Genomic DNA, 18,328 nt, shown 5'->3' with positions numbered 1-18,328 from the left:
TATCCAAGAGCTGGGACTTAGCCTCCATAATACAGAGGTCAGTATGCCAAACAACAACAGTACCAACTTAATTGGCTGGCTTGATGACAAAGTCAGGACTGGATCTGAGAGCTCAAGAGTGCAGTCAGTTTAGACGAAGACAGGTTTGAATGGGGGTGGGGGTGCAAAGAAATTAAGACGATTAATGTCACGTCAACAGTTTTCAATCCAGGCCGGAACAGTTATTAATCCCACACTATGAGAAAGCCTGCAATCCTCACAGCCATGTGTTCGCTCTACTTTGCTACTTTCAGGCAGGACAGAATTAAATTTCCTCAACTGTCCTGCAAAACTGAGAAATAGTGACAGTTCTTGGGGAAAAAACAATGGCAAACTGGGAATTGTTAGAATATAGTCTGCTCCAGCTGTCCTACTATGATGTTCCAGTTGTGACTGTAGTGGGAAGCAGATATTTTAATAAAAATATCCTTTTTGAATTGAAGACATCAGATGCATTGTTTTGTGCTCAGGATTAAGTCGGATGACCCTTACTAGATATAGTACTTGCTGAAACTGTTACTAGCATACATCATGATCTGCAATCTTTGGGGATCCGCTGTTAGTGAATACCTTCAACAAAACAGACACTTGCCTGGGACACACAAGTGTGTTTGAATAATACAAGTAACAGGTACATGTAGCAATGAGCCAAAATTTCACAGCCAGTATTTATGAGTATTAAAATACATAATCATGTTTAAGTGGGGCATATCTCACCTGCACAACATACACTGGAAAGACACAGCATTTTGACAGAGCAGCCCATGATTTTTGAATAGTGAAATATCTTTCAAGAATAATTTTCACATTGTATTTTACCTTGGGCAACGCATCAAATGTATTAAAATTTGTCCAGTATAAAACTGCTATTACATATTTGAAAGACTATCCTACGGTCACTTCCAATTTTTCAACAAGCTTACAACCACCAATATCAACATTCAACTAGATACAGCAAAAAAATCTGCTTCGTTGTGCAAATCACAAAATATAACATGCCTGATCCTGCATATGATCCTAAATTAAAGACCAGGTTGAGGCTGGAAACACAATTATATAAACATATTAAAAGCAAATCATTTAAATTGCCAACACCCCCAGAGTAAAAGGCACACTTATCTACCTTGGGAGGACCAATCACTGACAAAGAAAAACACTACAGGAACTTCTTTGGAAGTGAAGGAGCAGGCAAAAAAACTGAATAAAGCATTTAACAGATTACATTTCACAATCAGTGAAAAACTAGAATGATGCAAAAAAAAGGGAGTCTTGGCGTCACACAATCCTGCTTCATTAAAAAGAGAAAGCAATAGTGAGACCTCAATCCAAAATTATCGGGTGTTCATTCGAAATTCCTCTATTCTTGTTTTTAAAGCAAAGGCGTCGTTTTACATTTAAAATGCGTCACTTTTGCTACAAAGGGTTACTTACCGAAGAAGCAAAAACTAATAAAGCCACTGATTTCGTTGGACTGAAAGACATCATGAGGGAATTTCTTAATCATCTTTCGGTGCCAGTTGCTTGTGCAAAAGTTTTGAAAAGTGATCTGCCCTTACGTGAATCACATAGATCAATATATTCCCCATGAAAACAATCCAGTTTATTGACAAGTGAATATATCTTTCTTGGGTTATATTAAATGTAAACATATTAATACCGCCGTGCATTTCAATTGATCCTACAAATCTTACCAGCATCTTCCTTAAACCTTTCAATAACCACGATCAAATCGGTAACCACGGTACAAACACCGCCCTCCCTGCAACCTCAGGAGAACCTGGAGACCGCGCACGCGCGCCCTCACTCAACCCTCAGGAGAACCTGGAGGCGGGTGGGCGTGCGCTTAAGAGCACCTGAGAAAATGCCGAAAGAAGCAAAATAATATCACATTGGTCAAGAGTAAAAGGCCTCGATAATCATGATCGGGTTAGTGAGGAACTGTACAGTCAGGGGTTGATGTGCGGTCAGTCACAGAGCACGAGATACATTGTGGGAAACTATAACCCAGCTGTGAATTCCTAAGTGATTTCGGCCCAAGACCTGTAGTAACGCCCTGTCAAGATATAGCGGCACCTTGAGAATAGCTAGAGCTCAACTGCAGCTGGTCAGTGATCTCACAATCTGCATGTTCCAATGTACGAGACAAGTTGCAATGCAATGCGATATTTGCAGTTAAACCTTAATCGAGAAGCGAATAAAGCCCAAAGCAAAGAAAAAAACTCAAACTCATTTGCAAAAGCGAGTCGGGATACAAGGACCCTCTACGGTCAGAAAACGACTTGTCGACAGCAGTGTTCAGTAGCTCCCAACACGAGGTATCAAATAATTGCCAACGCGCCCGCGTTTCGGAAGTACATAGCTTGTATGTTTAACAAACCATTTCGCGCTAGGTACAACTTTCTGAAGTGTCTTTTCGTTTGCCACGGAGAGAGTAGAAATCAATCGGTAGTTCACTTACCAGCTTTGCATGGGTCTTTGTAATCAATGACCTCCGTCTTTTCTTCATCATAATAATCGTAAGAGTAGTCGTATTCGAATCCACTAATCCAGTGAAGTTTCCCATATAGAGACAATCCGGTGAGTAACAGTGCAATTACATTCATTTTTAAATGTAGTTCAATTAAATACTGGTTGAGTTGATTGTGGAAGAAAATCTACTCCATAAAGTTTCGGTACCGGATATAAATATCATATATTATGTATACTTAAATAAAGTGGAAGACAAGTAGCCAGTGAAATCTAGGAGGGTGATAGGAAGTCTAAGTTAGAGCTTCGGATGTTAATTAATGTCAGGTTTGTAAATTGATGCGTTGTAATTGGAGTTTCTTTCTCCGCTGTTCGTTGACCTGTTAAATCCAGTCGATTTTTTTAACCTTCAGGATGGATGCGGAGGCTGTTGTGGGAAGAAGCGTCCAATGTTCTGAACATCCACTCTGCAAAAGCACAGTAAGAGCATAATTTAAACAAAGACCTAGACAGCTTCTGAGCAATGATGACATCCACCACAGAGGCAGAGTGCCAGGAATAGCACTTTTCTGCTCACTTACGAAAATCCTATAGGCATATAATGGTCGTCAGCAACCTCGAGCATCCTGCTTACTTATTCATACAATCAGGGTCATCCGGACCAGTTTGATCGCTTTTCTTGATAAAGCAAACTTCATAGTAACAGCAGCCACGTCGCAAGAAATAAATAAAAGCTAAGGTCATGGAGTGGCGAAAGACGCCGCTCTGTCTCTAGCTGAGGAGTACAAGAGGAGACTGGCTCTCAATGATGAAACTAAACCCCAGTGAGAGAGGGAGGGAAATCCACAGCTGCTACAGCAGCTGATTGTAGTTTCTTACGAGGTGATAGTTCAGTAGAAAAAAGTCTCTTCCTCCCATGTCTCGATGAAACGCGGAAAACAAAGAGAAACGTGTCTTTTAACCAGTACAGCGTATATACTGAAGTATCGTTTTACTTCGTTTTGAATACCCCAATCTGCACACAAAAAAACCTACACCTGTCAAAAATAATCACTTTGCCATTCTTTATTCCACATGAATTTTCTCCCTACTACTTCTGGTTAAGGTTTCACAAGCTTAACCTTTGATGTACATTCTGCGTAACTGCTGGTGGAGTACAACCAGTCCTGATCTTGGCATTTATGAACATTCCAGAACATGACGTGAAGGTGCCTGTGTTGGACTAGGGTGGACAAGGTCAGAAGTCACATAACACTGGGTTATAGTCCAACAGGTTTATTTGAAACCACAAGCTTAAGGAGCAGTGCTTCAAAAGCTTGTGATTTCAAATAAACCTGTTGACGATAAACTGGTGTGTGGCTTCTGACCATTTCCAGAACTGGCAAACTTAATGTCAATTTTGAGCATGGCGTGCAGTCAGTCATTCTTCTCTCCCTAGCAATGATACCAATTGCAGTGACCTGTCATTGTCACTGGTAAGGTCAGACAATCCAGTATAGACACACGCTTGAACCTGCCATTTTCTGAATGGTTTAGCCGATTACACCTTAATTAATTGAGAGTCAGGGCAACATAACCGTTTCAGTTCTGTAGAATATTTATACCTGAAACATTAACTCAGTTTCTCTTACCACAGATGGTGCCAGACTTGCTGAGTTTCTCCAACACTGTTTTTATCTTGCCTACATCACACGAAGTGTACATCATTTCAGAAGTAGTAGGAACTTTCAAACAATCACAAAACTTAACGAGAACATTAAAGTCAATTTCTGTAATAGAATTAATATTTCAGATGGTACTCCATATAAGACGTTTTTATAAGACGTCTTTACATATGGAAGAAAAAGTGCATGGTGCCTTGAACAGTCTCACAGGGCTTTAAAGCACTTTAGGACAATTGAAAGTAGTACGTTATTTAAATAGAAAGAAACCTCAGAGGCTGCAGTAGAGGCTGAGGTAGGTGCCCTTATACATGAATCTCAAAACAGTTAACATGCAAGTACAATATGTTAAGTAATTAGGAAGAGAGATGGAATTGTGCTATTTGCGCAAAGGCAATTGAGCAAACTGGCAAAGTTTTGCTACAATTGTACAGTGCATTGGTCAGACTACACCTGAACTATTGTGCATAATTTTGGATTCCTTACTTAAGAATGGATAGGTTTGTATTGACAGCAGTTCACGGAAGGTTCAGAGGGGCCAGGATATGTACAGAAACTTAGGAGGAGCACATCACCAAGGTGAGGCAGAAACTGTGCTTATGGGAGCACTGTTCCTGCTCCATTGCAGGTAACAACCTGGTCATCGGATGCAAGGTACTATCAGCATTGCTGCACATGTTGTAAGGTCTTTCCCATTCCCTGAACTTGTGTCTTAACAGTCAGATCTGGAGGTCAAAGATGTACCATGTCTGCAGGGACACTATGTACTAAGCTCTGGAAAAGGGGAGGAAAGACATACCCAACACTATCCTCATCCTGATGGTCTTCTGTGTGTATGGTGGAAGTGTCACTATGTACTGAGGTTCTACCTGTTCTCACTGTTGAAGGATGGGTCCAGCCTTGGCACCATGGAATGCTGCAAATAGTTGAAGGGCTCCATACCACCTGTGCTTCATGGAAAAAAATTGTAAAGTAAACCACCTTTGACCACAAGTCCATCAGAAAGTGGTCAGCATGTAACATCCTTGAAACCCTGCAGGAAAAGGAGAGGATGGATGCTGTTGCATGGCTCCAAGAGCAGACTATCAAAGCCATTTGGTGACATACCTCTTCACCAGAATTTTGCAAGAACCACCAAGACATGGCTTGGCTAGTAGTGGGAAGGGCATTGTCCATCAGATACTTCATGCAAGCCTGGACTCTGTTCACCATTACATGTTGCCCTTGAAGCAGATGTGCTGGTGCAGAAACTGCCATGCATCCTTTGGACTTCTGGTCAAGATGGTGGCAGAGTAGGATGCTCCAACTGGAGCACCTTCAATTTATTTCATTTTTTTCTTCTATCACCCCCTTTTTTCCCTCTTGGTGTTCTCTCCAGAGGTGGAGTGGTTGGAGGCATGGAGCAGAGCAGTCTGGAGGCACGTGTGGAGCAGGGATGGTTGTTGGACTGGGGACTGGTGCGGGCTGTCAGTGGCATGCAAGCTTAGGCAGACCATGTGTGGAAACTCCTTGTGTTGATCTGCTGAAATACTGTAATGCTCATCTTTTTAACTTTATTATCATTTTTCTCAATTACACTACAAACCACCCTAAGTAATATAGCTTTGTTTCCTTTCTTATTCTATTTATTTCTGTATTTTGTATCTAAGATCCGTACTTAGGTATTTTGTTCCTCAGATGGCACCATATGGGGAGACATTGTGAAATTTTCACTATACTCCTGTACTTCCATACTTGAGTACACATGGCAGTAAAGGGTATTCTGATTCTTTGCAAAGAAGGTCTGGAGAAAGATGCAATAGTTTTTGTTAAGATTTGTCCCTAGCAGGTCCATGACATAGGACTTGATGCTCTCTAGGCTGTTCCCTGTGATGCACACTGAGACAAACAATGACTCCACCTGCAGGACCATCAAGTTGTTGAATGATACTATTTGGTCTGCCTGAAACTTACTGGTCTTCTAGTAACCTCAACAGAATGCTGCCAACTGGTAAATTCCAAAGACCAGGACTACATGCTGAGGGACACACCAAAGCAAAGACACTTTGGGGAAAGACTGCCCTGTAAGCTAAAGTACAACAAGAGTCCGTTCAATTATCAGACCCTCGCTTTGCCTTAATGTATGTAAATAGTGTCCTTCATGAGTAGGAAATGCCTTTTGGTTTTGCAACTGTAGGGAATGTCAAATTCCAATGTTTGTTTTTATTTTCTTTATTGGCAAGGACCATATAGAACTACTTCAGCACCTGTGTATGTACATAAAGATAACTTTTTGAATAATAAAGTATACTTTTGCAATATAAAAATGTCGTGGGACATTTACCATGCTGACTTCTGAAATTAAGGGGTTGTCTTCTGAAGAAAGGTTAAGCAGGTTGTACTTATTCCTATTGATGTTTCAACGAATGAGGGATGATCTTTATTTAATCGTGCTGGATTCTGGATATTTCCTATTGTAGGGCAGTCTAGAACTGGGCAGCCCAGTTTTTGAAAATAAGGCTCTCCCATTTAAGACAGAGTTGAGGAGGAGTTTATACTCGAAGGGTTATTGGTGTTTGCAATTCTCTTCCACAGAGAACAGTGGAGATTTGTCATTGAATATATTCCTGTTGATTTAGATTTTTAAATGACAAGAGAGTTGAGGTTTATGGGGGACATAAGGTTGGGCTAAGGAAAATCCGGTAAGCACTTATTAAATGGCAGAACAGAATTATGCCATTTGGCCTATATCTTATGATTACATGCAAATAAAAATAGGCACTGTTAATATCAAATGCATATATGCCATGGGGAATGTTCATCATTTTGCCTTTGTAAATGATAGGAATCCACGTTTTGTTTTTCTGCCTGAAGGATTTTAAGTTCAAGTACATGAACATGACTATGTATTGCACAATCTCTTCAAAAGGTCATCTACTTTGGCTCTTTCAAATTCCCGACTATCTGTGGCACTTTTTCTTTACCTACCAATTTGTTCAATCATGCCCTCAGCTCTAACTTTAATGCAGTTTCCTCTCAGCCTGATCATTCTGCTGACATAGTCCTACGTTTACTTGGAATGGTTAAGGTGGGTCAGTCTTTCACCATCAGATGAACTGTATTATTTTCAAATCCTGGTCTTGTATGCAAAAGCTGCTCACTGTTCCAGACTCATCCTGAAATACAAAGCCAACTGTTGGTTTCTCCTCTTTGTTACAAATTGTCGTCTTAAACTCTTCTTATGCATGCTTCTAACCCTACCAACAATACGCATGAGAAACTCTAATATATGCAAAAGGAGCAGAAGTAAACCATTCAGCACCTCAAACCTGTTCCAAAATTACAAGATCATGGTCGATCTGTTTGTATTTCAAACTCCACATTCCCATTTACCTTGATAACCAATGGTAGCCTCTAATAAAAGCATGTGCTCTGCTTTAAATATTTTATAACTTCACCTCCACTGCCTTCTGAGGCAAAGTTCCAAAGCTGCACAAACATTAAAGAAAAAAAAAATTGTCCTCAGCTCTGTCCCAAAGGATGTCCCCTCATTCTGGAATGACCCAAAAGAGGTGACAGAATTTCCACGTCCACTTAGGAAAAACTATTCATGATATATTCAATCAAATCATCACTCACTTTAAACTTCAGCAGAAACAAGCTCAGCCTATCCATCTTATTCTCATTCAGTGCAGCTATTAAGCCTTCTCTGAACCACTTCCAATGCTTGTACATCCTTCCTGTAAATAAGGAGACCAAAAGTCCACACAGATTTTGAGATTATGTACTCACCAATATCCTGTGTAATGAAACAACATGGTTAGTGTTCAATTTCTCTTGAAATGAATGCTATCATTCCATTAGCCTTTTTGATTACATACCGCACATTGAGACTCAATCCAAAACACCCAAATATCTTGACACCTTGGAATTCTGCAGTCTTTCTCCATTTATGTAGTTCTCTACTATTTTATTCTTCTTGCTAAAGTGAACAACTTCACGTCTTCTCACATGAAGTTCATCTGCTACATTTTTGCCCATAGATTCAACCCGTCCATATCCATCTGTAACCTTATGTCTTCTTCAGACTTATTTTCCTACCTCAGTGTCATTTGTGATTTTAGTGATCACACCCAACATTCGCTCATCCAAATCATCTATGTAAATTGTAAAAATTGAGGCCCCTGCATAGACTCCTAAAAGATTCCATTTGTCAGATGCTGCTAATTTCTGACAATTGTTTATCCATGCTAGTACATAATGTCCCTGCATCACGAGTGTCTATTTCTGCAACAACCTTAGTGGAACCCTATCAAATGCTTTCTGTAAGTCCAAGCACAGTATATTTACAGACCCTCCTTAATCCACAGCACATGTTACTCCTTCAAAAAGAACTCCAAAAAGTTGGTTAAACCCGATTTTCCTTTGAAACCATACTGACTCCCCCAATTACCCTGGGTTCTTCTAAGTGTGCTGATAAAATTTTGTTAATAAATAATTCTAACACCAACACCCATGACGGACCACAAGCTAAGTGGCCTTTAGTTTACTTATGTTAGTTGCATGTTTCTGGCTCACTACTTTCTTGAATGAAAGGGATATATTTGCTGCTTTTTTTTTAAGTTCGATGGAATATTTCCCAAACTCAGGGAATTTTGGAAAATAAGCACCTCTTTAAACCCGATTATGAGATCATCTAGATAAAAGGACTTGTCAACCTGCAGTCCCCATTGGTTTGCTTAGTGTTCCTTCCCTCATGATTGTAATTTCATCAAGCCCATCTTTCTCCCTTTCATCATCCTACTGGAATGTTTTTTGTATTCTCTGTAGTCAAGACAGAAGCAAGATATTTGTTCATTTCATCTGCCATTTCCTTGTTTTACAGTAATTCAGAAACCCAGGCAAATGCATTAAGGACATGAGCTTGAACCCCATTATGGAAAATTGTGAACTTTGAATTAAAAGAAAATCTGGAAGACTTGATCAATGGTGACCATATAACCATTGTTGATTTGTCATTTGAGAGAATGCATCTGGTTCTCTAATGTCCTTTAGGGAAGGAAATCTACAATCCTGACCTGGCCTGGCCTACCATATGACTCCAGGCCCACAATCATGTGGTTAACTTAACATTTAAAATGGGCAATAAATGTTAGCCTTGTCAACCACATCCACTCCCACAAAAAAAATTATGCTGTCCTTGCAAACTTCAGCCCTATTTCCAAACAGACTGCCCTCTCCAGAGCCCTGTAGTGTGTTGTAGCCTCTGAAATTTTGACAACCTGTCCACAACTTCATGTCTCATTTTCTCCCAGATCTGCTGCAGCACTAAGATAATCCTTTATAAGAATTACAAGTTACAACCTGCAAGAGAGCAACTGTAATAATCTACCCCTCCTCACCCTTCTCAATATATATACTCTCTGAAGCTGAAGCAGATCGTTTGCAACTGTGGTTGCTAATATGAGTTTCCCCACTTGCTATACTTCAACACCAAGATCATTTACTTCTATTTTTGCAGCATCATTTAAGTCTGAATTTAAGTCTCAGTTTATCCATTGCTGAATTCCTCATCTATTCCCTTTGAACATATCGATGTTCCCCTTGTGCACATCCCAATTTGCACTGGCAATACGTTTGATCTCATCCAAAATTTCAGTTCTTTAATATTAATTCACAGAGTGTTGTGGGTGTTGTTGGCTAGGCCAGCATTTATTGCTCATAGAACAATTAAGAGTCAACCACATTGCTGTTGATCTGGAATCACAATCAGACCAGAGATGGACTCAAGATAATAAAGTGTGGAGCTGGATGAACACAGCAGGCCAAGCAGCATCTCAGGAGGCCAAAAACTGACGTTTTGGGCCTAGACCCTTCATCAGGTGACCTCTCTGATGAAGGGTCTAGGCCTGAAACGTCAGCTTTTGGCCTCCCGAGATGCTGCTTGGCCTGCTGTGTTCATCCAGCTCCACACTTTATTATCTTGGACTCTCCAGCATCTGCAGTTCCCATTATCTCTGATACATTCTCAGAGATGGACTCAATTTTCTTCCCTAAAGGACATTAGTGAACAAAATGTGTTTTTTTAAAACTGACAATTGGCAATGGTTTCAAGTCATTATAAAGACATGTGGTTATTGAATTCAAATGCCACCATCTGTCAGAGGAACCCACATCCCCAGTTCATTACCCAGATTAATAGTCAAGGAATAATACCACAAGGCCATCACCTCCTCTACCGCTCATATCTTAACTCTCACCAAATCCTTTATTTTTCATCTGTTTGGTTGCTGATCAAGACAGGTTCCTGTCCCACAATGCCTTCGTTTCAAAAATTCTCAGAATTATTTCTAAATCACTCAAGGACTCAAATCAAATAGCTTAACTTGGTGTTAACTTTGTTTTTCTCACTCTACAGCTGCTTCCAGCTTTGCTGAGTATTTCCAGCCCTTGATCTGACTTCAGATTTCCAGCATCTGCTGTATTGTGCTTTTAGTTTATGGACTCTCCTTTCTCAGTTATCTCATCCAGCAACCTCAGAGCTTTTGTACTCACCCAGTTTTAATTTGTAGTGCATCCAAATTTTTGTTTGCTCTATATTTGGCACATGAGCCATCAGTTGGTTAGGCTGATGTTACTTCTCTCAACCTCTTTCTCTTAAGAATTACTTTAAAGACTAACTTTCTGATACACATATTACCAGCAGTCTTTACCTGCACCTGATCTTTTCATTGAGAACTGTTGATGTGACATCAGTCACCTCAATTTCACCACCCCCTCAACAAAATCCAACCTATCTCCCTCTGAACTGACTGCATGCCGTGCACTCAGATCTAACCCTAACTTACTCACCAAGCCTGCCGATAAGGGTGGTGCTGTTGTTGTCTGGGGTACTGACCTCTATCTTGCAGAGGCTGAGCACCAGCTCTCAGATACTTCCTCCTACCTTCCCCTGGACCATGACTCCACCATGGCACATCAGGCCATTGTATCCACTACGGTTACAGATCTCATTTCATCGGGTGATCTCCCCCCTCATCTATTTCCAAGCTAATAGTCCCCCAACCCCGCAAGGTCGTTTCTACGTCCTGCCAAAAATCCACAAAACGGGACTGTCCAGGCAGACCCATTGATTCAGCCTGCGCATGCCCCACAGAACTCATCTCTTTCTACCTTGATTCAGTCTTCTCCCCCCGGTCCAATCCCTACCCACATACATCCATGATTCATCTGACTCCTTACGCCGGTTTCAAAGCTTCCAGTTTACCGGCTGCAGCCACCTCCTCTTTGCCACGGATGTGCAATCCCTTTACACATCCATTCCCCAACCCTTAGGGCTCTCCGCTTCTTCCTGGAGCAAAGACCTGAACCATCCCCACCCACCACTACCCGTCTCCACTCGGCTGAGCTTGTCCTCAACTTCAACAAGTTTTCTTTCAACTCCTCTCATTTTCTTCAGGTAAGAGGGGTTGCCATGGGTACCTGCATAAGCCCTAGTTATGCCTGTCTCTTCGTGGGGTAAATAGAACATTCCTTGTTCCAGTCCTATTCCAGCCCCCACCCACAACTCTTTTTCCGATACATGAATGATATTATTGGTGCTGCTTCCCTCTATTGTCCAGAATTGGAAAACTTCATCAATTTTGCATCCAATTTCAACCCTGCCCTCACTTCCACCTGGTCTATCTTTGACTCCTCCCTTCTCTTCCTTGACATTTCTGTTTCCATTTCTAGGGATGGACTGGCCACTAATATCCATTACAAACCCACCGACTCCCTGGACTATACATCCTCACCCCCGCCCCTGTAAAGGCTCCATCCCATTTTCTCAGCTCCACCGTCTCCGTCGCATATATTCAGATGAGGCCAACTTCGACAAGGGAGCCTCCAAAACATCCATGTTCTTCCTCAACCAAGAATTCCCCAGCTCTGTTGTCGACAGGGCCCTCAATCGGGTCTAACCCATCGCCCACACTTCTACCCTCACCCCTTCTCTTCCCTCCCGCAACAGTGATAGGGTTCCCCTTATCTTTATTTACCATCCCACCAGCACCCACATCCAGAAGATCATCAGATGCCATTTCCACCACCTCCAGCAAGATGCCACCACCAGACAAATATTCCCCTCTCCTCCCTTATCCACCTTCCACAGGGACCATTCCCTCCAGGACACTCTTGTCCACATTTCCTTCACCCCCAACAGCTCCCCACAACCCTACGGCACCTTCCCCTGTAACTGGCAAAAGTGCAACACCTGCCCATTTATCTGCTTCCCCCACCCCCCTCCCCACTATCCAAGGGGCCAAGCATGCCTTCCAGGTGAAGCAACACTTCACCTGCACTTCCAAGAATCTGGTCTACTGCATTCACTGTTCATAATGTGGTCTCCTCTACATTGGGGAAACAAAGCGTGGACTTGGTGACTGCTTTGCAGAACATCTACAAAAAAGACCCTGAACTACCTCTTGCCTACCACTTCAATGCACCACCCTGCTCTCTGGCCAACATCTGTCTGTGGCTTGCTACAGTGTTCCAGTGAAGCCCAGTGCAAGCTGGAGGAACATCTCATTTTCCACTTTGGAGACCCTACAGCCCTCCGGTCTCAATATTGAGTTCAATAATTTTAGGACCTAAACTCTCCCATGTCCCAGCCCCCCCAACCCACACTCCAGGCCTTGTTACCACATACTCCCTGTTGTTAGTCGCTAACAGTCCCCATTAATAACTATTCACCCTCCCAGCCTGATTGTTAGCAACTCCTTTGTCTGTACAACTGTCTTTCTCTGTCTTTGGGCTTTATCCTATCATTTATTCCCTACCCCAATAACTTCCCATTTTCTGCATATAAACTGACATTTTCCCAGCCATCAGTTCTGCGAAGGGTCACTGAACTTGAAACATTAACTGTTGCTCCTCCACAGATGCTGCCAGAACTGCTGAGCTTTTCCAGCAGCTTTGTTTTTGTTCTTTTGGTTTTTACCAGCAGTCTTAATATCTTTTGTCACAACAACAGATCATATCCCAAATTATTTAATGGACTTTTAAACAACATTTCTTTGTTCCTAATGGAAAGCCATTAAGACCAAATATGGCTGAGGTTGTAAAGTTAGAAGCTGTCTAAAATCTATATGAATTCACCTGAATCTCACAAGGAATCGTGGAATGTTGCACCTGAACACTGTCAAATGAACTTCAAACAGCAACACTTCAAAGAGAGAGAGAGTGTTGCCCACATTTTAGAAAATGCCTGATCTCTTGTAGCTTGGTCACAGATTAAGGATATGATATGAGCTGAAAAAAGCACTGTTCTGAGCAAAAGTAGCATTTATGTTTTACTATTTGATTAATATGCAAAGAGGGAGTTAAAATTAACTGCAAACTCTGGACTCTGTGTACCAGGGTGTAGAAATGCCAGTGTGCTATCTTGTGGTTCAAGTTCCAAAGTGTTAAAGTGTGCTGTAAAGGGGCTCAGGTTTTAAATGTCCACCTGACACCCCTGAGCATGCAGATTTAAAACAAAAGTCTCTTTCTGCTGGAAATTAAGTCATCATCGGTCACTGTTGATAAAATGCAATATTTCATGATTTATTCATCATGGACAAGCCAAGACTGATTCTATTTATTTTACTTATTTTTGGGACTCTCTTGTTTCTAATCTCTGAATGTGTTATATTTTATTATTTTTCCTCACTTTACTCTCTTTAACATCCGCTCAGTTAAGTTGGCTTATCTTAAAACATAAATATATTTGGACTCAGAATAGGTCTCCACAAGGGAGGCGATCCTTATTTTCACCGAACCTTGTGTGACAAACCAAAGGAAGGTTGAGTAAAGGGAAACTAGTTCATGCTTCACCTGGGGACTTGCCTTTTTCAGAATATCTCATCCAAAGTCAAATCAAATTGGGGACCCTCAGGAGCTTGTTGTGACACTCGTATGTAGTGCTTTGTCAAATCCCGTTTGACAGCGTACTTGAATACAGTGTACAATGAAGTGTATTTGAAATTAAAGATTGCACCGTCTTCCCAATGAAACAAAATGTTTCTCTTGGAGAAAATGACAGAAAACCATGTGCTATAAATGGCTAGATTCAAAGTCTCAAGTCCCCAGTGTTAAGAGTATCAGGGTGTAAATAATTGAGCTTTAACTGTCCAGTTCCAACAAACTGGGTGTTTAGTTGATAGTTCTATTTGTCATTGGTTACAGTAAGAAGTATCAAAATGGGAAAATATTTTCAAATTCTATTTGATAATATATTTGGAAACATATCACCATGTTAAGTGTGATTTACACATGACTGTTACTGTCAACCAAATGGACTTGTTTTTTTAAAAATAGAATCCCTAGAGTGTGGCAACAGGCCATTCAGCTCAACAAGTCCACACCAACTCTCCAAAGAGCGTTGCACACAGACTCACCCTGCCTACCTTTCCCCGTAACCCTGCATTTCGCATGGCTAACACACTCAACCTACACATCCCAGGACACTATGGGCAATTTAGCATGGCCAATCTATCTAACCTGCATATCTATGGATTGTGGGAGAAAACCAGTGCACCTGGAAAAAACCCACACATGCACAGAGAGAAGGTACCAACTCCATACAGATAGTTGCCCGATGCTGGATTTGAACCCAGGTACCTGGCACCATGATGCAGCAGTGCTAACCACTGAATTGCTGTGCCATGTAGGATTATATTTAGGGGTATAGACAATCCTGCTCTTTGAACCTGTTCTATCATTCAATAAGGTCAAGGTTGATTTGTGTCTTATCTCCACCTTACTACCTAGGTTTCGGTACTCTTAATATTCATCTTCAAAATAAAAATTAAACTTCATCTTTAAGGCATTAAGTTGATCCAGCCTGATAGGTGTTTAATTTTAATGGAGTTCTAGATTTTGATTAGCCTTTGTTTGAAGAAATGCCTTTTTGCATCATCTACCCAAATGGCCTACCTCCAAATTTAAGATGTAACCCCTAGTTCTGGATCCCCCAGAAGAGGTAATAGTTTCCCTGATCTATTTATCCCATGAAAAATTTTAATAATTTAAGCAATTCATATAGATCACCTATTTGTTTCCAATTTTGTGGAAATACATGTCTAATCTATCCAACCAGCCATTGTCATTTAACTCTTTACTCCGCATTATCCTTGTGAATATGTCTTCTGTTCACTCCAAGGGTATAATATAGTTTTGTTAGCTCCTATATGTAGGACTGAACATCGTATTCCAAATGGGACCTGAGAATATTTGTAAAACTGCAAAATAATTTCTTTGTATTCCAGCTACACTTTGACCTAAGGGCTAATAGTTTGGTGGCATATTTAGTTGTTTTTTTTGTACCTGTCAATGAACATTTAGTGATGTCTGTTTAAAAGTTGCAGACAAAGAAAAGTTAGTAGTCTAATTAACAAGGTACATTGTATATGCTAGGTAACCAAGTGTAGAGGTGGATGAACACAGCAGGCCAAGCAGCATCTTAGGAGTACAAAAGCTGGTGTTTTGGGCCTGTATGCTGTTTACTTAGTGCTGTCAGTTGAGGCTGTTAGTGAAGCTTAGGATTCTTATGTTTTTTGGGTTGTTTTCTTAATTAAAAGGAAATTTAAGTGCCATCTCACTTAAGCTCTTAAGTCCACCTGACGTCAAGCATGCACAGTTCTTTTGTTAGAGATAGCACATATCTTTAATAGGAAGAAGTGAAAGATGTTTACATTTGGAGTTGCTGGTGGCCATGTGTGTACTAACAGTGAATAGACCAAGTCTCCAAAGTGGCATTGGTGTTGAGAAAGCCAAGTTGTGAATTATTGTCTTTTAAACTGTACATTTTCCACAAAGGTGGTGCTCAGCCAATGTTCTTACCACAGACAAAACAAGCCCAAAACAAAATCTTGTCATCCTCAACGGACAGTTCAAATTTGCTTTTAAAAGCCAGGGTGTTTTTGGAGATCATAATACAAAATGATGTCGTTTGTTCACATCAGCCTCAGTTAAAAGAGCTCCTTATGCTTTGATACTTAATGTGTAGGCAGAACAAAGTCTCAAACTGGTGATGATTTTCAAGTAAGAAGTGATGAGTTTTGCAATAGATCTTAACCTCCGACCTTCCAATGTTATTCATTTTAGAAGTAATGGGACTGATTACCTAAGCTTTCAAGATGTTTTACACGGGTTGCAGTGAAACGGAAGTGACATGAGGGTATTCCCATGCTGCTAGAATTCATTCAAACAAAGCACTTAGTCTTCGTTTTGCTTATCTTGCGAAAAGGTGAAAGATGCCTCAACGGTGTAGCTAGAAACACCGCCTGGTTCTTGAACCACTCATGACGTCGTATACACAGCGACTGGAGCAGTACTGGCTGTTGAGAGAGGGCTGTGCTAAAATCACTTCATAACAGCAAGTTATTCTCAGCATACCAGCCCCATACGGATAACTAACTAGTCCTGTATTTAGAAAAAAAAACAAATCTAAACATTATAGTAAGAACAATATGCCAGTTAGATCTGTTGCAACGGGCTGCTAAGTCAAGTTCATATCTGTCTAATCGCTTTTCACCGGGTTGGGGGAAGGGTAAAACCATAAGCGGTTCAAGTCAAGGTAGGAACTGAAGCAAGTAATGATTAAATCCTTAACTGTCTCTGCTAAAGATGTCATTGACGCATCGTCTCGTCTATCAAATTATACCCTTAAAACAAAAATTGAGATGAGCCCTTTGTGTGTGTGTGTGTGTGATTGAGTGAGAGAGAGAGATGTCAGCAGATCAGGCAATAATGAATCGTAAATTGCTAAAGTCTGACCGCTGCGACCGATTTATATCGCGGCCCTACACGCTTTTTATTAGTAGTCAACATCAGTGCGATACCTCCTGGTGAAAGTTTTTAAACTGCCTGATCATGTAGACTGTGATCCAACTGGAATTTTCGTCCTATATCATAGAAGTTTGTTGAAACGCGTGAACAACATTGGTATGAACAAATTTATGCTAGAATATTGAAAAATTCAGCGCCTGTCCTAGATTGGGTTTATTTAGTTTTCCATGAAAAAAAAAGGTAACAGCAGTGTGACCGCATCTCTACTTCTTTGGGATTAGACTGTAAATGTCAATTTTAAGTGACATTACGATCCCTCGAAGTGCAACCTATAGGCAGCCGGATTAAAACTCATCCTTTTAGCATATATCTACTGCACGGCGTTTTCTAACCTTTCAGCGCGATTACATAATCAATGAATGATATTATGGAAGTCAGTCTGATAGATCATCAGAAAATACTTAAACCACAGGTAGCCGCACAGTTGCCCAGTTTACTTGAAAGTAATGGGATTGCCGCAAAAATACAGCTTTCGATCCTCTTATCATTATTTTTACAAAAAATCAAAATCCAGTCGAAAGGATTGTTTGTCCAAAACAACACAATCGGTCTTTAAAAATGCCGTAGTACAGGTTAATCCCCCAAAAAAATCCCTACCTTTACGGATAGACATTCCGGAGGGTTCGATAGGCGTATTAGGGGGTAAAAAAGACAACTGCTGTACCTACCTTAGCTGCACGGAAACGCACAGCGGAGTTCAGGAGCCTCGCAGAGCTGTTATTAAAGAGTTTTTATGTTAGTTCTCGCTTTACTCATTCCGAGAGCTATTTGCTGGTACGTTAACACCGTGTTTGTACCGTATAGCCACATCTGAGTAGAAACGTGCCCATTCCCCTCCGAGATTAGACCGTCCACAAGGAGATTACTCTGCTATCAAGGTACGTACTGACGTCACTCCATCAATCCTCAAATTATCCCGTAACCTGGCGATTAAATGCCTTTAAATAGCGTGGCCTTTACCATTTCTGCTCCAATTGTAACTTTCTAACGTACTTTATAATACACTGTTTTGCTTCGTCCCGGCATCACCTCCTGACTTTAACTATCGGTTCACTGATTTTACACACTTGTAATTCTATAAAGGCACTGCGGGTGTTAATCCCGGAGTATTTCTAGGGCTCGGTGCTTAGTTGCGCGTCCTTCCTGTTGTGGCCAAATTGATTTTCTGACATTCGACGACCCCTAGTGAGCGCAAAAGGTTGACAGGAATCTCTTGAAGACTGATCCTATTGTCAGGGATTTCACAGAGCCTGCAGACCTGGCGCAATCCCCTCCTGTTTGCACACTTGTTCTCACTAAATAGATTGGCGGGC

At 41.0% G+C, this 18,328-nt stretch overlaps 1 protein-coding gene across 4 annotated transcripts in view; it reads right to left on the bottom strand.

Annotated features, from left to right (window-relative positions):
* tll1 (tolloid-like 1) overlaps window positions 1-18,084 on the bottom strand; it is a 351,886-nt gene extending 333,802 nt beyond the window's left edge. For 2 of the 4 annotated variants that reach the window (XM_048544759.2, XM_048544744.2), the window contains exons 1-2: window positions 17,684-18,084; window positions 2,498-2,972 (exon numbers count right to left, since the gene is read on the bottom strand). In XM_048544759.2, the coding sequence (XP_048400716.1) occupies window positions 2,498-2,642 (145 nt within the window). In that variant the 5' untranslated portion in view covers window positions 2,643-2,972; window positions 17,684-18,084. Of the gene's footprint in view, window positions 1-1,730; window positions 1,844-2,497; window positions 2,973-3,086; window positions 3,286-17,683 lie in introns of those variants that run through there. The other 2 variants (XM_048544753.2, XM_048544777.2) reach the window with 2 other exon arrangements.
* Window positions 18,085-18,328: the final 244 nt, after the last annotated feature.

Source organism: Stegostoma tigrinum, chromosome 1 (assembly GCF_030684315.1).
Source record: "Stegostoma tigrinum isolate sSteTig4 chromosome 1, sSteTig4.hap1, whole genome shotgun sequence".
In the NCBI taxonomy this organism is placed as follows: Eukaryota; Metazoa; Chordata; class Chondrichthyes; order Orectolobiformes; family Stegostomatidae; genus Stegostoma; species Stegostoma tigrinum.
Note: the sequence above shows the minus strand (reverse complement) of the source record. Positions and strands in the feature narration are given on the sequence as shown.